The 22,120-nt window shown below is 41.8% G+C and overlaps 1 protein-coding gene across 1 annotated transcript in view; it reads right to left on the reverse strand.

Moving 5' to 3' along the window:
- Positions 1 to 257: 257 nt before the first annotated feature.
- Positions 258 to 22,120, reverse strand: part of Rgs7bp (regulator of G protein signaling 7 binding protein) — a 103,110-nt gene continuing 81,247 nt past the window's right edge. Inside the window, exons 4-6 of the mRNA XM_031360082.1 lie at positions 15,737 to 15,884; positions 11,746 to 11,816; positions 258 to 2,215 (exon numbers count right to left, since the gene is read on the reverse strand). Coding sequence (XP_031215942.1) covers positions 2,124 to 2,215; positions 11,746 to 11,816; positions 15,737 to 15,884 — 311 coding nt within the window. The 3' untranslated portion in view covers positions 258 to 2,123. The remainder of the gene's footprint in view (positions 2,216 to 11,745; positions 11,817 to 15,736; positions 15,885 to 22,120) is intronic.

Raw genomic sequence — 22,120 nt, forward strand, 5'->3', positions numbered from 1 at the left:
GCTGAGACTAAGGAGAGAGCTAGCAGAAATGAACGAAGCAGGAGAGGTTTAGGTCAGGCATCCACAAGAGTGTGCTTCACACCTCAGGCTTCTCAGTTAGTCTGTTTGGATGGATTGCTAGGAACGAGGCGTTCAATCCAGTCAGAGGGTGGGAGATCACAGAGACATGAGCTGAGATCATGCCAATTTAGAATTAATAGCTCATAAATGAGAAATGAGATAACCTTGGAGTTTATCTCATTTGAAATGACCTGTAATCAGGAGAGAAGAGTAAGCTTTATTCAAGATGGCAGGCCAGAAGAGTTGGGAGTGGTTCCTTGTAAGGAGTCTTGAAAGAACACATTCTTTCCATTGTTTCCACATTCCATTTAGAAAGTTGTAATTGTCTCATATAACTTCTCAAAAGTCCTTCTCTTACTGAATCCAGTCATACTAGTAACAGTACATTAGCTACCAGCTTAGTGCAGTATAGTTGGGGATGGGGGTGGGGTACCAAGAATATGGCTGACAGCAACTAGTGGAATTGAAATGCAGACCAATAATAGACTTTGGAGACCTCTTCCATACTGGAATTCTTTCACTTTTGATACAAAAATATAGGAGAAAATTCCAAGTGCTATACGATTACCTTTGTAGATTTTAGGTTGATCTATGTGAAATTGCTGATTTTTTTTGTATATAGATCAAAACAGTCAAATACCAGCCATTTTATAGAATTCAACCTAATACAATAATTATCTGTGCTCTCTCCATCTTTCGTAAAGTGAAAGGCTTTAAAATATTTAGTTTTTAGGCCAGAAAATTAATGTACTAATAAGTGCCTTCCCAGGGCTGGGATTAAAGTCACTTGCAGGCAGCTAGTCTGTCTCTCTTTAGATTGGACACCTGTGCCTCTGGTCTGACTTGGAGATCTTTCAGAGCTGGGAACAAAAGTGCAAAGACTCCTGGGAAATTTCATCATGAAAAGGGTCAAAGGAAGGACAGGAGGAAATAAAACAGGATTTGTAGCATATTACAAGTTTGTGGAAAAAGAGCGCAGCAGAGCCATGAGCAGAACAACACAGCGTGTGGCTCCCTCTTTTCTAAAATACAGTATTGCTTAATGTGTCCCGTTCTCAAGAGTCCAGGCATAAGACAGGACACAGAGTACACATTGGAAAAGTCATATCTGCATAGTCATCTAAAATGAGACAAGCTAAGCTTAACTAAAACATTTTTTTCATTAATAATGTAAAACGTTAAATAGTTTTATGATCTGAGCTAATTCCAGCATGCCCTATAAGATTTAACACTATGCTGATGTGCGGACCCATGCTTCAGGTTTCAATTCAAACAAAATGTGATAATATTGAATTTTACATCTGCGGGTAATTGTATATGTTACTACACCATTTCCTAACTGGATAACTTCATTTTCCAAGAAGCTTAAAAAGACACCATTGGAATAAAAGAAAGTTAGTTGTCCATATGCATTGTTTGAAGATAGTAGGATTACTGTGTATTTACAAAATGGATTTTTCATATATGACTCTGTTGCATTATAAAGTAAGATGTTTTTTATGTTGACTGACACAATGGAAGACTAAATGTAAATGAGCGCAGAGAAAGCAACACGTGATGAGGTGGTGTGTGTTTGGTTATAGTATTTCTAGTGATGCTCATAGATTGGATTCTTGAACAGTTTTGCTGTTTTAAATAGATTTCTATATTTAGAGACATCTTTTATATCTGATAAATTGTTAACATGATATCAGCAAGATATACTATTATATGTGAAATATTTTTTTTCTGTATAATACATTTAAAAAACCTTTAAATAATTTAAAAATCATAATTCTTGCATCTGTCACGGCATGGTTCAGAGCAGACATGCACAATGTCAACTTTTTAAAAATCCCCTTTAAAAACAGGCTGCGCCTCTTTGAATCTGTTCTTCTTTTTTCCCTTGATGGCAGCTGCTTTCAAGTGTGAAATCATTTAAAAGGGCAGGGAGAGGCCGATAAAAGTAATGAGGAAGCATAGAAAACATGGTCAAAACCGTTCTCCGTGTTCCGCTGGGTGGAGGTCTTCCGGTTCTGTGGTGTTTTTCAGGTGATCTTGGTGGTGAGTTTCCGGGGAGCCACCTAGCTTGAGACAAGACAACATAACCCGAAGAACCTTCTCTTCCGTCTTCTGACCATGGGGTAGGGAGTGAGATTGAGAAGGCTGCTGTCATCTGTGATGGGACAGAGTGTGCACAGGAGTGAGTTACAGACAAAACAACCTGCTCATTATGAGGTGGCTTTAAAAACTCATCATCCTGTCTGTCACATTTTAAGCCTCAGCAATATTGGACTAGATACTGCTGTGTTGTTGGAGGCTATCTCAAGCATCAGAGGACTTTATTAACCCTTTGTTGTTAGAGTATATCCCACCCCTTAAGCCCCCCACAATGAAGGACTTGATCAGTGTCCCTGACCTTCACTAGGTGCAACCAAAAACATTCCCAGATCTGTCCAAATGTGGCCTGGGACAAAATACTCCAAAGCTGACAATCACTGGTTACAACAAAATTAAAACTGCTCAAGACAGCCTTTCAGTTGGGAGATGTTGCAAACACCTTAATAGAAACAATCCGCCTCTCAGTAAGCTTGTCTTGTCTTCCAAGCCTGCCTTCCGTGACCCTCAGCTGGCACTCAACCTCACTAAACTCTGATGTCCCAAAGTGTAAATTCGGGACATCAAAATTAGTAGAGGATAAAGCTTACCTTAAGTGAAGACGAAAAGAAATAACTTAAAAGCATTTCACTCTGATGACAGTTGAATACCTCAGTTAAATAGATAATTAGTCACTATTTTCTGTGACATGGGGCAATTTTCTTGGTTACATTCAACTTCCTTCTTATCTTAGGAAGAAGTTTTAGTTTGTTGTGTCTTTCCATATACATACTTGATCACACTTTGTTTTAGTTAGGGTTTTATTGCTGTGAAGAGAAACCATGACCATGCCAATTAATATAAAGAAAAACATTTAATTGGGGCTGCCTTACAGGTTCAGAGGTTTAGTCCATTATTTTCATGGTGGAAGCATGGCAGCACTTCCTCCAAGAAGACTACCACACCTCTTTACGTGTGTGTGTGTGTGTGTGTGTGTGTGTGTGTGTGTGTGTATGATGTATATATTCTAGTCAGATTGATAAGCATTGAACCAACACTTTGGGGGTCAAAATTTTAGTGTGATAATAATCAGAGGAAAAAAGGAACCAGTAGATTGACTTGCCTTTCTGAGCTGGGTTTTTAAAACCTACTGCAGTCTAGAAGAGAAGGCCATAGGAAGGTCCTGGGAGAGCAGACTTGGCCAGCACGGGTCTCAGAGGCTAGAGGCAGAGTATAGGCTGGGGATTGCCAGCAGGGGCAGAGCTAGCACAGGGTCTTGGTGTGACAACAGGGATGGTTGGCATTGATGACTGTCAGGTGGCTTTTCAGAATGGGGTTGATGAGCTCCCCTTCCCCGCTTCTGACTTTAAAGGAAATAGAACCATGGCAGGGCCATTCTCCAAAGTCAGATGAAGGCATGGCTGCAGGGAGGGAGGCCCAGTATAGTAAGGGAACTGGTTTGTAGTTGAGGTTCGCTTTTCTTTGTTACAGAGCCTAGATGTTCAGAACAAAAATAAACCCTGGCTTCCCGAGTCTCTTATAAAACTATTTCATCCAGGTGCCTGAGTCCCCTCATCTTCCCTGAAGTTTCCAATGTGTCAATATGTCATACTTATTAGCAAACAAGTACTGACCACCCAAACTGACAGGGACCATGGCACTGGTTCAATTTGTGATAAATTTAGCTGTACCCTGAGAAGCATGTTTAAACCAAAAGAAAAAAACAGACATCCAGCTGGGCATAGCAAATGACTCTAACATGGTTGGTCCCCTTTCTTGTCTCCAGTGACTAAAACACTCCTCTAAAACTCAGATTCTTCAAGCGTTGACAAAAGCAGGTCCATGTATATTCTTTTAATTGTGAAAAAAATAATTCACAATTATCCAGGTAACTGTATTTTGAGAGCTAAGACTACAATCTCTTTCTTCTATATTTAACTTGTTTCAGAAGAGTTAAGACCCTGGAGGAAATGTCAGGCCCTGCGACTGTACACAGGCATCACTGTACAGAGGAGCCATCACAGGCGAATCATATTTTTAGAGCAGAAAGGCATCATACATAAATACATAACTCAGTTTTTCACCATTTCTGGGACTTTTATTTTAACTACTAAATGGTTAGGGAACTCAGTCTAGCTGGATAGGGCTTTGAAGGGTAGCTCACAATCTCTTTAGATAATGACAACACTTCCTGAAATTCAAGTTCACTGGAAATTCAATGCTTTTTGGAAGCAAAGTCATCAAAATTAGGAAGATATTTATAGATAAGAAAGATCTCTCTCTCTCTCTCTCTCTCCCTCTCTCTCTCTCTCCCTCTCTCTCTCTCTCTCTCTGATTTGTAAGATGTACCATTTAAATTCCTACATCTCCTTTCCTTTCTTATGTGTTGTTCCCACCATACAAGAAAATGTCTACTGGACATTTATAAATGAAAGTGTATCTGCACCTACTCCTATCACAGCTATTATCCTGCTATAATTTTTTATGTTAAGAGCACAGAAGTGTCACATAGATGAGATTTTCACCATAACTCTCGTTTACAGTAAATAAAAAAAGCCCTTTCTATCGAAGAGCCTTTTGTGTTATTGAAATTCTTCCCATTCATCCTTCCTTGTAGGTGTGTGTGTTTCATACAGGATATACATACATGTGTATGCAGGGTATCTATGCTGCATGATGTGTGTACACATGCATGTGGGTCATTTACAAGTGGACATAGTCTAGGATGGGTGGAAAGTGCTGACACTGGGCAGAGGCCATGCACCTGACTGAGGATGACTACTGGCTTGGGTGTCGTTGATGTGCATTTGATTCTCCTCTGTCTCAGCATCACCTTGGGCCAAGGAGGAACAAGAACTTGGAAATCCTCGCACAAACCCGGAATAGCTTTCTATAGCAAAGGATGACAACAGCAGTTGTAAGCTATAAGTTCCATCAAGCAGCAAAGATGTCTAGGAAGGTTTTATGCTAGCTCTACTCCAGGCAAAGACATCTTCAGCATGGACTGACATCCTGTCTCTGATTTTTGAAAGGCTGCTGAAAGAACGTGAACAAAGTGGAATATTCCCTGACTCCTTTTAAATTCTCTGGGCAAGTCTAGTGAACTTGTTAGGAAATGGTTGATTTTTACTGTAAATGCATGTTTGAATGTGGCTTTTTAAGGCTCCTATAAATTTTGTTTTCCCCAAAGTGCACAATCTTACAAAACCATAACTAAAAGTAGCTTGAAAAATGAAAATGAAAAGTGGGAAAGAAAATGAAGAGAAGTTGAGGAGAAAGTAAGTGAAAGGTGGAGCAGGAGTGGTCATCATCAGTTAGCCTAAGGATCTGAGGTGGCTTAGGAAACATCAGACTCTTGTTCCATTACTCAGTTTCCTTTTGCTAATATTTTTTATACAGATGATATTTTGAGAAAAGGAGAGGAACAGAAAACTGAGAAGTTTCAAATAATAATCTGAGTTTAAAGTTGTGTTCTCAGCCCTAGTTAAGAGAAATGGTCAGACAGGAGCTATTGTCTTTGAAATAACTCTTTTATTGCCACCTCATTATATATGAATATATACATATATCTATATGTACATATATATACATATGTAAGTATATGTATGTATATGTCTATATACATGCACATATATGTAATTCTGTATTATATATTACCTATATACTATATTATATAACTATATAATATATATGATATAATTATATTATATATAAAAATATATATCACATATAATGAGGCAGAGAGAGTGAGAGGGAACACATTTTAGAGGACTTAGTGGCTTTTTTTTTTTTTTTTTTTTTTTTTTTTTTTTTTTTTTTTTTTTTTTTTTTTGATTTTCAAGACAGGGTTTCTCTGTGTAGCCCTGGATGTACTGGAACTCACTCTGTAGACCAGGATGGCCTCGAACTCAGAAATCTGCCTGCCTCTGCCTTCCAAGTGCTGGGATTAAAGGCGTGCGCCACCACCGCCCGGCGACTTAGTGGCTCTTAAACTACAGCTGTATTACATTATCTGAGCACTTTCAATGCACAGATTATTGACTTCATCCCCCCAGTTTCTTGACCAGTAGGTCTGGTGTGTAGCCAGAAAAGCATCATTTCTTAAATATTCCTAAAGGTACTGATGTTGCAAGTCATAAGGACAGACTTTGAGGACCACTAAATGAACGGAGGACCTACTGAGTGCAAGGCTCTTAGGTGATGTTTAAGTTGACTGTTAACTTGATGGGCCATAGAATTATTAAGAAAACCAATCTCTGGCTGTGCTAGTGAGGAGTTTTGTAAATGGGGTTAGTTCCAGTGGGAGGTCTACCCTAAAGGTACACAGTAGTCTTCAATGAGGTCCTAGACTGAGTAAGAGAGATGAGTATCATGTTCTCTTGTTTATGGAAACACTTTGACCTGAGCCTGCTGAGGTCACCTAAATGTGCCCTGGATCTCTCCACATGTGTGACTTCCCTACTGTTATATTTATCTACCATGGTTGACTTGATGTCCCAACATAAACGCTTCCCTCCCTCCCTCCCTCCCTCCCTCCCTCTCTCTCTCCCTCCCTCCCTCCCTTCCTTCCTTCCTTCCTTCCTTCCTTCCTTCATCCTTCAGTTGTTTAGATGAGGCACTTTTAGTGCAGCAGTGAGGTAAGTAACTAATACATCCCAAGCTGAGAAGTGAGGATAATACCAAAATGGGGTTTAAAAAAAATACGACCTCTGACCTAAAAGAACTTTTCTTGTCTAGCTGTGAGACTGCATTTACAAAAGCATGAGAAAGATCTAAATATAGTGCTATGAGAATTCCCAAGGAGAGGAGCAGGATGTTGCTCCCACTGAAAGATTCATGTAGGCCTTGGGTGACCATTCTTGGCCACAAGGAATGAGAAGAACTTGAGTGTTTGCTGAAGGGGGAGGCATTCTGAATGAAGGGGATAGTATGAATCCAGACAAAGAGGCACCAATGGCAGGCTAGGTCAGGCTCAAATAAATAGTCTAGTCAGGATGGCCTGGAAGGTTTATGAGGGAGTGGACAGTACCAACAAAAACTATTTAAAATTGCCTACATAGGCCCACTGTCTCTTGCATCATTGCCTTTACATAAGCTTCCCTTCTCCCGCAGCCTTCCCTCCCTGGCTGATTGGCAATCTCCCTCTTGAGATTAGCATTAGCTACTTATTTCTATGTATTTTCTGACTCCTCCATGCCTCTGCTTCCCTTCCTGTTCCTGTCCATTCTATCAACAATTGCCTGGGTAGATTAGCTGCCTCTAATCCCATCTATTTTCCTACCATTGCTAAAAGCAACCATTTATGAAAATCTTCATATATTTATCCTTGCTGTCCCATCTCTCTATCTTTGACTCACTGAATAACCCCCTCAGCCAGGTTTTCCTGTCCCAAATGCAAAGTCAGCAGCTTTTACCATCACCACCAGTGACTACTTTTCTGCCGAGTCCTTTGGATTGTGCAGCATTACCCAGCTCAATCATGATACATAACTAACTGTTCCTTCCTTGCAAACATCTTGGTTCATTTTTGCAATGCTCTTGTGTTTTTTCTCTTGGGATCCCTTGGTGAGCTGGTCTTTGCTTCCAAGCCTTACAGTTTTGCACTCCAGAGCATTCTCTTGGCAAATTTCCCAGGAGCAGTCTCTACTGTGTGTAGGGCTCCAACGACCACTGTTCTGTAGATACTCAGATCTACTTCCAGTTTTCTTGGGTCATGTCTTCACCCAGTGTTACTCACAATTGAATATTACCCCCAGGGTTCCTCCATGTCTAAAACTATGTTATGTTCTGCTTTGAAGCCTCTTACTTTCTTCTCTCAACTTCATGAGTGATACCATTATTTATTCGGTTAGCCAAGACTGAACCCAGATTCATCCTTGACTCTGCTTTCTCCCTTATGAATCATGTCTGACCTGTCATGGCTTCCTCCCTAGCTCCCTGGCATTGCATAAGATCTGAAGCATGTCTCATCTGGAATACAGCTCTTGTCTCCTAACTGAATTCCATTCTAGAGCAGATTCAGTTCCTATGGATTCTAAGACATGCTCTCAACTCCTGGATGCCCATGAATGAGCAGAGATACCAACACATCCCACAGACCTCATTAAGTCAGAAGTGTAGCAAAGGTGGAACTGTCTTTCAGGCTTAATCTATTTCTGTTGATTTGTTTTGTTTTATAACAGCACGCATTTAGAAGGTGCTTGTCCTTTACTTTCCAATCTCCTTTGAGCCTTTGTCAGTAACCTTGTGGGCTCCCCACAGGTGGCTCCATTTGTAATCCATTTGACACAGCAAGCTGATCATAATTAATGAAGCTCCCTGCCTCACTGCCAGTGACCCAGAATGGAGGACAGGAGGGGCACTGGAGCAGGGGAAGGGACAGCAGGCCTGGAGCCAGGGGAGCTGGACATTGCCTGCAGCCCAAGATGGAGGTGCCACAGAACCAGGGCCACTTACTCTCCTTCTGGGTACCCGCATCTCCAAGCTCAGGCTGGAAGAGCACTGACAGAGAAGACAATGCCCAAATGTAGGCACCTCAGTGATGTAAATCCCTGCCCTTGGTCACTCTGCTTTCTTTCTTACTAAAAATCAACTTCAAGGGAATGTTTGCTGAGTAGCAAGTGCGAGAGATGTAATCCAGTGTTGAAATGAACCCTGGACCGGTTCCAAATGAAGAACTGAAATGGAGCCCGGAGAAGAGAGTCTGAGCTGGCAGGGTTTTCCCATGGTCAGCAGGCCAAGCGCAAGAAGCCAGGACCATGAGTGACATCTTTCTCTCCTTTTCTGTTTCCAACACACATGCAAATAGAATAAAAACAGAAAGGAAATAAGCCAGAAAAGAAACAGATGGCTTTCTATAACGGTTTCAACCAGTTAGAATCAGCTTTTGAGAACAAGGGTCTACGTGAAAGAACTGGAATAAACTTTCCACACATCACTCCATTCCCCGCACGTCTTAAGTCAGATCTGCATAACACACACATCACCAGTATGGGGAGCCTCTGTGGTCATCTCAGTCTATGCAGTCGAAGGGAAGAAGCTGGATGATTTCTGAAATGAATTGAATGCACTGCCATATCTGTCTGTCAAAAACTCTCCCTGGAGATCGTTTTTCCTGTGAGGCCTGTCTGCTCCCTTCCTCCCATTCTCATTGCTCTCTGCCCACTGCAGGCACAGTGACAGCACATGGTGAATGGAGGCCACCTTGCTAAGTGTCTGCATTTCTCCACAAAATGAGGACCCTGGATTTCCAAAAGCCCTTTGCCTCAGCTTTTCTTTTTATTGTTAGAATGTGACTGAACCACCTTCGGAATAAATCATTGTACTTTCATTTTCCAGATGGATTCATGATTTAAAACTTCAGATAATTTACTTGGGTGATTTCTTCCTCTTTATGTTTTTACTGAAAGTGCCAGCACTTGTTCTTCTTTTATTTTACAAATCCATTGAAAAATCCCAATACGTTTTCTGTTTATACAATGCAAAACATTTCCTTTTATGCCTCCTGTGATTTTGAAAATTACCTAATTAAAATGAAATTTTGGTTTCCCTGTCAGCATACAGTCCCACCATGGCAGCGTGGATTGGCACTAGATGTGGAAGGAAGTTTTAAGGTGGGTTCACAGAAAATACAGATTTTGTGGCATTCACAAAATTCAGACTGGGGACCCTGGGAAGTTACCCTCTTGGGAAGCTGAATTCTTGCTTCAGTAAGAGGGCAGGGTAGTGTCCATAGGGGAGACTGCCGAACCTATGGATTCTAATGCATGTTCCATATTTAAAGTCCCAGAGGCCTTTTCTTTGACCTCTGACCTCAAGACTGATTGGACTCAGACATGACACATGATCTTTGCAGGACCAGTTCTACTTGCTGCTTTGGAGTTCTGAGCAAGTCAGTTTCCAAACACGTTGGCAAAGTGGTCCTGGATTCCTTCCAAAACTTTATTTCATCTCTTCCACATCCTACTCAACAAACATCTCGTAGAAGTCAATTTCCAGTTGATTTGCTCTTTGTAAGTTTGATGAGAGGCATGTGGTGTGTACTGCCTCTCTAATCCTCAAGCCAGCGTCTGAAGTATGCAACATGGTCTCCCCACTCTCTGAAATTTCCGGAAGTCAGACCACTTGCCTGGGATCATGTGGTTGGACAATGGCAGAGACAGACTCTGACCTCAAGCCTAGCTTTAGTTGAAGCCCCTCATCCTAAACCCACAGGCGCTTCTAGCAGCAGCTTTGTAAGCATGGAGAACTCTCCAATTACTCTACATTTACATTCCTCCAGGACTCTGAAGCACACTGACTGATTTGGGCGTGGGCTTGGCCTTTGTGAGCAGATCTACAAGATTACTTGGAATTACCTGTCCTGCCTCCTTCTCTGCCTCATATTCTGACCCAGGCCTCCAGCACTGTGCAGTTGATGCAGCGTCTCAGCCTTTGTCTGGTGTTCTCGCCTGCCTCCACCTCTTCACCTTCTGCTGATATGCTCTGAGCCAAGAGGCACTTCAGCTCTGCTGCCAAGTCCTCCTCCTCCTCCTCCCTCCTCCTCCCTCAGCTTCCCTTGCTCCCAGGCAGACAGTATACTACCCTCCCTCCTGCACAGGCTTTCTTCAGTGGAAACATGAGGGTTTTTTTTTTTCTTGCCTCTAAAGAGCCTTTCTCATTCTCTTGGTACCACTTTCTGAAGCTAATGCTTCACTCATGGCTGCTCTAGCTAAGTCTGCTTAATGTAAAGCACTTATTATTCACTTGTGTGCACATCTTCAGTCCTAGAGTCCTGCAAAGATTTAACACACATTTATTGTTTGTGCCAGGTGGTATTCTGTGTTCCAGGCTCTAGATACAGGGCATCCAGTAGTTAACAAAATCAGGACCATCCCTCATTCTGGTGAATATCCCTTTACAGGTCTCTGTCATGTTGGATCCTTTTGCATCCTCTGGAGATGGACTATCTGAGTTCAAATCCATCGCACAGTCATTCTACTATAACATGTATAATTTTGGAAAAACTAACCTCTGCACCTAAGTTTTCTATAAATTAGGAAAACTGTAATAGAATCTCCCTAAATCATTATTAGATTTTAATAATTGGAAATTTAGCTCAGTGGTAGTGCTTGCCTAACATGTAAGGCTCTAGCTTTGACCCCTAGTATGGAAGAAACAAACAAACAAACAAACAAATTAGTAATTATACAAGCTAACATAATTGATATATGTGAAGTACTCAGGACAGTGACACACTATATGTCCTCAATATGAATTAATTTTTTCTATTATACCTTTTATATAATTAATTATGTGAATGGAGGAATATTTCTTCAGTAGTCTATAAACCTTGTGCAGATGAAAGCCACATTCTTAATCTTCTTGTAGAGGCATCCCTGGTGTGGCTGTTTCCACAGTATGGGACAGGTCTGGTAGGGATGTGGGCATCTTCTTTCAGGAGAGTGTATCACTGTCTCCATTAGAGGAAACTCACTCAATAAGACTACAGCCTCACCCATTCTCTCTAAGAAGGCTTCCTCTGTTTGTGGGAAATCCTTGTACTGCCTTGCTGAGAAGCAACTTCCAAGTTCAACATGCTTGGCTTCAAAGAGAAAATCCAGGACTCACCTTGATTTTTCAGTGGTAAAGGCATCGTTTCCCTGAGTTTGCTAAGAAGGTTTTTCATTTCTCGCATGTCTCTGCAAAGTTGACAGAAAGAAAAATTAGCAGTACGTTTTCCAAATGAAGTCTCAAGCTTCATCTATGGGATGAAGGAATGGTGGGGTTCCACATGGAATCTTGCCAGTTCTCGTTTCTAGAAGACACATACTGAATTTACTTTGCTTTTACAGGAAGGGATATCAGATAGGATTCAGCTCCAGCCCTCAGCATCTCTGCTTTTAGTCCTCCGACCTGGCTGAATTCAGTGGAGAGCCTTTATAATGAGGACAGTACTATGGATCTACAGGGAGAGGCCAAGAACACACAACTGGAACAGTGGGCTCTTGGGAAAAGTCAGGATTTGGGATGTATCACTGGGGCTATGGTCAGATGGCTGTGCTCCAGTGCAGATTCCTTGCTGTCTGCCATGAGCAGAATTGAATGATAGCAGAGCAATAAATTGCTCTCTTGTTGTTGCTATTGTATGGTACTAGTCATCAAACCCAGGGAAGTTCTTCATCAGTGAACTACACTTATAGCCTTTGTTTCTTTGAGAACAGGTCTCAGAGGATGGCCTTCAGTTTTTGGCTTTCCTGCTTGGGCCTCCTGAGTGCTGAGATGGGCTTGTCCCACCAGGATTGACAAGGGACACATTCAGAGATCTCCAGAGATGAGCTCTTCATAGTAGAGATGCTGGAAGAGAGGCCATTGGGGGCCATTTATGACTTGAAGTCAATTTCCAGGACTCATATGCTAGAAGAAGAAAATAAGACTCCCCAAATTTGTCCTTTGGCCTGCACATGTGCAATATAGCACATACATGTATGTGTGTATGTGTGTGTGTACATGTGTGTGTGTGTATATATACAAATATATATATGTATGTATATATATATACATACATATATATATTTGAGTGCACATAAACTAATAGATAGATAAATAAATTTCCTTAAAAAAATGCTTGTGAGTGAAGAAAATTCTAACTTTAAAGTAAAGCTGGTTGCATAAGACTATATGTACAGCCAGGCAGTGGTGGCACATGACTTTAATCCCAGCACTTGGGAGGCAGAGACAGGTGGATTTTTGAGTTTGAGGCCAGCCTGGTCTACAGAGTGAGTTCCAGGACAGCCAGGGCTATACAGAGAAACCCTGTCTCAAAAGACTGTACTTACAGCTACTCATGAAGCAGAGGCAGGAGGATCTGGGCTACAGAGCGAGTCAAGGCCAGCCTGAGCAATTTAGTGAGTCCCTGTGTCAAAACAAAAAAGATAAAGGAAAAAAATCCCCAAATTAAAGGTTTTATATCTACTGCTCTTGTTTTAAGTTGAGGAAAGAACCACCATGTAATCTCAGATTTGAAATTTTCAGTCTGTGGTTTCATGAAGCAACAGTGTTCGGCTGAGAAGTATTGGAGGAACACTGTTGAGAGAGACCACAGACCCAAGCCAACCCTCGCTCAAGGTTAAGATACAAAAGGAAGTTCAAGTCTCAGGTCCTGCTGACCAGAAAAGGAAAGGAGGGCAGCCTAATGAGTGGGTAGAAGGACCCTTGGAACATTCAGAATGGGGTCCAAGGATGTGAGGCTGACTGAGTGTCATGGGCATGTCATGCAGATGAAGCAGAAGGAAGAGGTGGCACACGGAGGCCTGGCCACCCTCTGTAACACTTCCACATAAGATCCCCAGCCAAGGTGGATGGGAGGGGAAGAACCAAGCAAGTACCACTGGAATGACGCTCTGTCATCACCTTGCACTGGGGGGGGGGGGTCACCTATACTCCCCCTGGATCCAAGAAGAGAACCTGATTGGGTTGGCTTCTGGAATCGTCAGCCACCACTGACTTTAAAAGAGCTCCACTAAGGAAATGCCAGCCCAGTTTAAGGTGCACCGAGTACTGGGCAGAGAACCAGTACTCATCCAGAAGCAGCTCATCCATACCTGCATTTCTTGCTGTCTGCTTCCCTCAGGCTTGCCTATCTCCTTTGACTAAAATCTGGACAGCAACTTTGCCAACACGACAAGCTATCCTTATTGCCATGTTTGATTGATTTCCTAAAGCACGAGGTGTAGGTCTAACTGCTGTCCGAGGTGTAGGAGGAGGAGATAGTTTTACAGATGGCTTTTGTCTCAACCATGACATTCTGACTGATGTACTCCCCTTCTCAGGGAGCAGAACAAAGAACCTTTTGTTTTATAAATTAAGATACATAACTCTTTCATCATTTCTTCATACTTCTATAAAATAGAGACAGACAAACTTTATTGTTTGAATTATTGGATATTGAAGCTTATGCAAGCCATATTAATAGCACACAATTACCACGGATGCTCCAATTTCCTACAAACACGGAAATTTGGTAATAATTAGCTTTAGAATTATTTTACAACCCGAAAGTTGAGCCACGATGGCTATAAATGCCATTGTGTTTTCCATTTCTAAAAATAAAAAAAATAAAATGTTCATTATCATGTCAGTGACTCAACCCCATACACAGAGAAAACAGAGAGAAGAATTACCCCAGGTTCATTCCGCTGCTTTGCGCCACCTCCGAGGACATGCAGAGCAAGGGGCACAGGCATTAGTGCAGAGGCTACATATGAGCCTCATCTTTTAGCTCTGCAGAGCAGTGTTTTCCCATGTTGATGGGATGGGTCCTTGTTCTTGTATTATTAATGCTTTCTTTTCCCCCACAAAATAGAACCATTATAGATTTTTTTTCCTGTCCTGAGGGAAGTTCCTCTCTAGCAGTAGGCTTTGGAGGTCAGTGCATTCTGATTAGTAAGACACCATCAGCTACATTCCAAGAGAGGAAGAAGGCCAGATGCTGTGAAAATCTGTGAATTGGTCAAAATGTTAAGTAGGGTATTCCAAATACCCTACATCTAAGAATCTACTAGAAGTATTTGGATAATTTAGATATTTTTCCCTTAAACAAAAGGGTGATTCAGGAACTGGCTAATTGAGATGATAATAGTAATAGCTCTACCTTTTTCTTTTCTAAAGTGCTCTGCTTCCATTTTTTTCTTTTTTCCTTCTGATTTTGAGACAGGGCCTCCCAAATACCGGGATTACAGCTGTACCATTCCTGGCTTGTTCTCATTTTCCATGGAGATGTGATACTTTGGATGAGGGATCTAGGCAGAGGTCTAGGAGTCTGAAAGTTCTGTAGACCCTGCTACTGTCCACTATAGGGTGTAGACTTCTTATGTGACTTGAGCATAAAATGGTCCCAAAGGTTTATGTGTTGAAGGCTTGGTCTCAGCAGGAGGCACTGTTAAGAGGTGGTTGGACCATGAAGGCTCTGACCTCATTGGCAGGTTAGCACACTGATGGATCAATTATTTGATGGCCTTATTGGGAGGCAGGGGAAACTAGGAAGTGGGGGAGAGTTAGGGAAGGGGTAGAAGGACTCTTGGGACATTCAGAGTCGAGTCCAAAGGTATGAGGCTGATGGAGTGTCATGGGCATGGAGTGCAGATGAAGCAGAAGGAAGAGGTGGCCGTATGTCATGGGGAGGGGGGTTGTGGCGGGGAGAGGTTCTGCCTTTGAAGGACACATCTTGTCTCCAACCCTTTCTGCTTTCATTCTGTTTTTTGGTTGTCAGGAGGTGAGTAGTGTCTTCTGTTTTGGGCTCCCAAGTATCATTTCAGGCTTAAAGGCAATGGAGCCAGCTGCTCATAAACTACATCCCCCCAAATCAGGAGCCCAAACAAATCGTTCACCTTTGAATTCTTTTCTCATCCATTTGTCATAGAGATAGAGGCCTGACTGACACCTTGCTCTCACCCCAGGTTTTCCTCTGCAGATTAGGTAGACTCCAAGTTCCTGCCAGGCTACTTGCTGTGTCAGACCATAAAGAGCCCTGTTTCTCCTGAACTTGAAATAGAAAACCCCAAGAACGTGGACCAGAGGAAGGTCAGCGTCCATTCAGGGGATCCTTACCCATCCCACTTACCTTTCGGTGTTTTCGATATCTGTGGCCACCTGCCAGGACTGCTGCTGGCTATCTAGAGGGGATGACAAGGAATCTTCCAGGGCAGGTGTTTCAGCATTCTCCTCAATTTTGCTGTCCAAACTCTTTGCTCCTCCACTAGCTTCCTTTCCTAAGGAGAATGGGATAAGAAATCAGCAATGCAGTTTCTCTACTCAGGATGTCATTATAACGAGTGCTATGCTTTGAGTAAAATGCCTCACTAAGCCAATGTCTCTCTGTGGTATGAAGCAACTCTGTGTGTGTGTGTGTGTGTGTGTGTGTGCATGTGTCTTTGTGTGAATGTGCATGTGTGTGTATGCATGTGCCTATGTGTGTGTATCTGCGTGTGTGTATATATGTGTGCATATGCATATGTGTGCACATGTTTTTTTGTGTATGTGCATGTGTCTGTGTGTATATGCATGTATGTGTGTGTGTGCCTATGTGTATATAGTATGCTCCTACAACATTCTGGAATGATATTTGAGGTCGATACCACGTAAAGGTCAGAACAAAAGTTAAGAGCCCTACCTTTGATGAGGAGTTGCTTTGTCATGAGTGACTTAGATCACCCTCTTGGGAGCAGGGATGTCGCCTGTGAACATAAGCTGGGTTTTGCTTTCAGAGCCAGGAGTGAGTGTCAGGGTCAGGAGCAGGTGACACTCAGCAGGGAGAGTGGGAGCCTCCTGCTGTTCTCTCTGATACTGGACATTGACTTTTTCAGGCTACCACAGAGCATGGACCTGCCTTCCATTTCCTTGGCTCTCCAATCTCCGTTAACACAGCAGTCTATGTGAAGAAAACCCAGCCCTGTGATGCGGTAGTCAAATGTTGATGTGGCAAAGACTTATCAGCTGAAAGGCCACATGAAAGGCCTCATCCTGAGTGATTGCTCACGGCAAAGCACTGCTTAGCCTTAACTAAGACCTATGCTTGTATGACTAGTCTCAAATAAATAACCCCCCCTAACACCACTAGACCTTGGTTTAACCATACGGTGACATGAAATTAGATGGAGGATCACCAGTCCTTGGTCTAGGTACACACTCTGTCATAATCTCCTATTTTGCCTTGAAAATATTTATAGCCGCAGAGTGTTAGAGTGGAAATGACACACAAGGGCAGAGAACTAGGCTTCCACTGTCTCCAGCTTTGTTACTTGTTTATTTGCTCCTTCAGTCGTGTTTTCATATAAATAAGTCTTGGGTGTCAGCTAAGTTCCAAACACTAGGCTTGATACTGTGTGTATGTGTGCACGAGTGTGTGCATGCGTGCGTGTGTGTGTGTGTGTGTGTGTGTGCATGAATGTGTTTGTGTGAGAGAAAAACCAGAGGAGAACCTCTTTCTCCTTCTCCTCTTCTTCCTTCTTGCTATCCTTCTGACCTCCTCTCTCTTTCCCTCCTCTTCCTTCCCTTCTCCTGTTATAGAATCCTGGATGTATGGGCAATATGGAGCCCAGGCTGGCCTCAAACTCATGGCAGTCCTCCTATCTCAGTTTCCTAAGTGCTAAGATCACAGGCATGAGCCAGCAGCAGACAGGAGCAAAACCTATACAAATAACCGCAAAGCTGTTGCTTAACATTATGCAATTTGGAGAAAAGGCCTATCTTGTGTCTTATAGACTCTTTTACTTAACTTGATTTTTAGTACGTAGGCATAATTCTAGAGAAATTGAAACCGGCATTTATGACATGGAAGCTTCATTCATTGCACTTAGCTCAGTCTTTACAATGCTGAGGACAAACAAACAAACCCAATAACTTGTGAAGAGACTGGCTACTCATGGGAAAAAAAATCTAACTGTCCTGCAGGAACTGGTAACAGCTCTTTGTCTTCTGGCCCCAGAGGCAGCAATACAAGGAGAACTGGACACCTCCATGAAGTGGGAACTGTGTATCCTTCCTCAAAGCACTGCAGTGAGGGACTCTGGGAAGTGAGTCAAATCCTAAGCACAAGCTGCCTAGTGGGAAGTTGTGATCCTTGGCAGTGTGCTTTGTGCATATCTAACCTGGGGGATGTAGCTTGTCTGAGGACTTGTTTTTCCAATTTTATGGTATGCTATTGGGTGGAAATTAATTAAGCACATAATTTAGCAGGTTATCATGTCACAGTCGGAGGGCGATGGCCTCTTCAAGCCATTTATTTGCCTTCAGCTACAAGTACAGTTGTCCATTTGTTACCCACCTCTGGACAGAATTCATCCATGGACTTGAACTGGGTGATTTTGGGAGAGGGTCAAGAGGCACTTCCCGGAAAAGCCCTCTACTTTTTAAACTTTGAAGATAACACGAAGAGGTGTAGCATGTACCTTTGATGGATTATTTCAGAGATCTGTGGAACAATGGTTCTTAGCCTTTATGTGCCTCAACACACGTGTCCTTCCCTACCCCTCTCCCACCGTGCTCGAGCTAAAGTTTTATTGGCTACACACAGAGATCTATGTTCAAACAAAGTTTCTCTGAGAACTTGATGGCATTGTTCTCTCAGCTTCTATTTATAGCTAGTGATGGCTTTTGTACGCTCTCTATTTATGGATCTCTGAAAAGTTGTAGGGTATAATCTTTAAACTTTTGAATCCTAAAATGTCTTCTAAATATGTCTCTGCATGAATTCTTTGTTATCTTTTTTTGACACTTGATTAGGATTTACCTTTTTTTTTTTGAAAAATTACCTAGAAGAAGGCATCTAAAATTATATGTGAATTTTACATATATTTGTGACAAGCCATTTATACACGGTCACAAATACCTGAGTGTGTATTCCCTAATGAATAAGTATGTTATGGATGGACCATGGCTCAGTGGACAAGCAGTAACATACTGACCATGCCTATACTCCCAGCACTGAGTAGTACAGGTAGACAGATTCTGGAAGCTCCCTGTCTGGCCAGCCCACCCTAAACAGTGAAGTTGGGCTCAATGAGAGAGAGTGTGTCAAGTGAAGAAGGCACACAGTAACATAGGAAGGTACTCAACATCCTTTGCCAGCCACTGAATAGACAGGAATACACACAACACCTGTGTATACATACATGCATACAACAGACACACACCAAACATACAATAATAGAGAGGAAGGAAGAATAAAGGTTTTATTATATTACCCCCAAACAATTCTAAAACTTTAATTACCAAATAATTCTAAAACTTTGGTTGAATACAACTCAATACAACCAGATACATACAATATTATTGTTAAATATCTAGTCTGTATTCATACTTGTTCAATGGTTCAAACATTGTCCTCCTTAGCCTTATTTTTAAATTGAGGAACCTAATTTAGAGGCTAGATAAATTTACTTTCATGTTTCTGTGCATTCCCTTTATCTACTGTAACACTTTTTTTTTGTTTATATCTCATGAATATTTTTGAATCGTGTCCACAGGAGTCGTTTTGTAGAATGCCTTTCTTTTTATCTGGATCTGATGATTCCTCCATGTCTAGGTGCATAGTAACCATTTTCAGCAAGAATATTGCACAATCAGTACTGGGTCCTTGATTCATCACACTGGAAAGTGCGTGTGTCGTTTGATCCCTTGTTCATGATGTTAATGCAGCTAAGATGGTGAGCAGTGACTTTTTGTGTTATAGTCATCCCTTTCTCTCTGTTTCTATAACCTATCAGGGGATGAATTGAGATAACACAATAGTTTTAAATAAAATATTTCTGGGTCTAGGGCTCAGGGGGTAAAGCACTTGCCATTCAAGCGTGAGGACTGGAGTTTGGATCATTTCAGAACTCATGTAAATCTGGGTGAGTATGGTGACTGTAATCCTGGTCCTGTGGAGATGGAGATGGGAGATGCCAGGGGCAAGTTGGTTATTGAGACTAGCCCAGTCACTAAGGTTCAGGTTCAGTAAGAGATCCTGCCTCACGCTGATACCAACTCGGCACAGATAATTCCTGTTTTAGTATTTATTTTATTTTATTTTTTTAATTTTTTTCTGTTTTAGTATTCTTAAATTTATATAAATTATGAACTTTCAGCATTCTTCCAATTTTGGTTATTTATTCTATTTGGTATCTTCCTTTAACAATGTTAGTTTTTCTTGAAAACTTGGTCCTTCCTGTATGTCTGTTCAGATATGCTCTTGAGCTTCTCTACCACCACTTCTACCAGCAGTGTCCTAGCAATCATGGAGAATGGGTAGAGTGTGTGGCTGGACGACATGCCTTTGCAACTCTTCTCATGGGTGCAATGCTTCCCACTCCCAATGTTACACTTCCTGGGCTCACTATCAACTCTTCTCATGGATGCAAGACTTCCCACACCCAATGTTACACTTCCTGGGCTCACTATCAACTCTTCTCATGGGTGCAAGGCTTCCCACACCCAATGTTACACTTCCTGGGCTCACTATCAGGTGTTACTCCTGCTATGTTTCCTGCTTGAAGTCCTTGCATTCAAGAGAAAAGCCAAGAATCTGACTGCAATCCTGAACTCACTTTCTTTTTTTTTTATTAGATGTTTTCTTTATTTACAATATCTCCTTTCCCAGGTTCCCCTCCAAAATAAAAATAAAAATAAAATAAAATAAGAAAACAAACAAACAAACAAAAAACAAACAAACAAAAAAACCCAAAACTAAAACAATCCCCTGTTCCCTCCTCCCTCCCCCTGCTCACCACCCCACCCTCTCCCACTTCCTGGCCGTGGCATTCCCCTACACTGGGGCATAGACCTTCACAGGGCCAATGTCCTCTCCTCCCATTGACGACTGACTTGGCTATCCTTTGCTATACGCATGCAGCTGTAGCCATGATTCACTCCTTGTGTACTCTTTGGTTGATGGTTTAGTTCCTGGGAGCTCTGAGGGTACTGGTTAGTTCATATTGTTATTCATCCTAAGGGGCTGCAAACCCTTCAGCTCCTTGTGTCCTTTCTCTAGCTCCTCCATTGAGGACCCTGTGCTCAGTCCAATGGATGGGTGTGAGCCTCTACTTCTGTATTAGTCGGGCACTGGCAGAGCCTCTCAGGAGAGAGCTATATCAGGCTCCTGTCAGCCAGCACTTGCTGATATCCACAATAGTGTCTGGATTTGATGATTGAATATGGGAAGGATTCCCAGGTGGAGCAGTCTCTGGATTGTCCTTCCTTCAGTCTCTGCTCCATAATTTGTCTCTGAAAATTCTTCCATGGGTATTTTGCTCCCCCTTTGAAGAAGGAACGCAGTATCCACACTTTGGTCTCCCTTTTTTTTGAGTTTCTTGTGGTTTGTGGATTGTACTTTGTGTATTCCAATCTTCTGGGCTAATGTCCACTCAGCTATTAAAAACAATGAATTTATGAAATTCTTGGGGAAATGGATGGACCTGGAGAATATCATCCTGAGTGAGGTAACCCAATCACAAAAGAACACACATGGTATGCATTCTCTGATAACTGAACTCACTTTCTTTTTGTCTCATTGCTGTCTTTGTGTAGGCCTAGCATTATTTCACACTCTATTCTGTTTTGCTTCCCAAGACGGACCCTCGCAGCTTCTGCTGGGAATTGCTGGTAGCCCACCTTTAAGTGCACTTTCAAATACTAACTCCAACCATTATATAAACCCTTCCTATGGTTTGAATTTGTTACCCAGGCTTGAAGTGTTTCTGGATTTGACTTCTTTCTCTCTTTTTAAAGAATTCCTCTATCCTTTGAATTCTTTTTTTCCTGGCCTTTTTTTTTTTTTAATCTGCCTGTTTTCCTCTGTTCCTTTATTCCTATGAAATTCAATATGAATTGCTTGTCAGTTTGGAGAAGTTCTTTAACCTTTTTGGTCAGCTTAGGTATACCTCGTCTGTTTTTTAGAGTCATGGGAGATGTTCTGTGCTTTCCAGCCTCTACTTTTCCCCCTCTAGTTGGAAAGGAACATGTGACAGTTATGGACAATGGATTCTTCAGAACATCCTCCTATAGAATTCCCATGCTTTCTGAAAGCTGGATGAATGTTCCACTGTAACTCTGACATCATTGGACTATGCCATAAATGTATGAACTTATTGTTCTTATCTATTGTGATATGGCATTACCTCAAAAGCAGTTACCCCATGCTGACAAGCTATTGTGGATTTATTCTTTTCCTAATATATCTTTCTGTGATTTTAATGAAAAAAATTTTAACTAAGAAGGGAAATATCCATAAGTTCAGGTCAACATTTCTGTTATGTTTTCCTCTTTGATTACATTCCATTTTTGTTGACATAGGATGGAGAATGAAAGAAATTCATCTACTTATCCAATAAGTATTTATTGAATCTTTGCTTTGGGTTCTATGTTAGATTCTGGGAATATACTCAAGACCACCAAAGTCTCGAAAGAGCAACAGACAAGAAAACAGGTAATAAATGACAACCTTTATGTATATGCTATCTTTGGCACC

This window comes from Mastomys coucha, unplaced genomic scaffold, assembly GCF_008632895.1.
Source record: "Mastomys coucha isolate ucsf_1 unplaced genomic scaffold, UCSF_Mcou_1 pScaffold8, whole genome shotgun sequence".
NCBI classification, from domain to species: domain Eukaryota; kingdom Metazoa; phylum Chordata; class Mammalia; order Rodentia; family Muridae; genus Mastomys; species Mastomys coucha.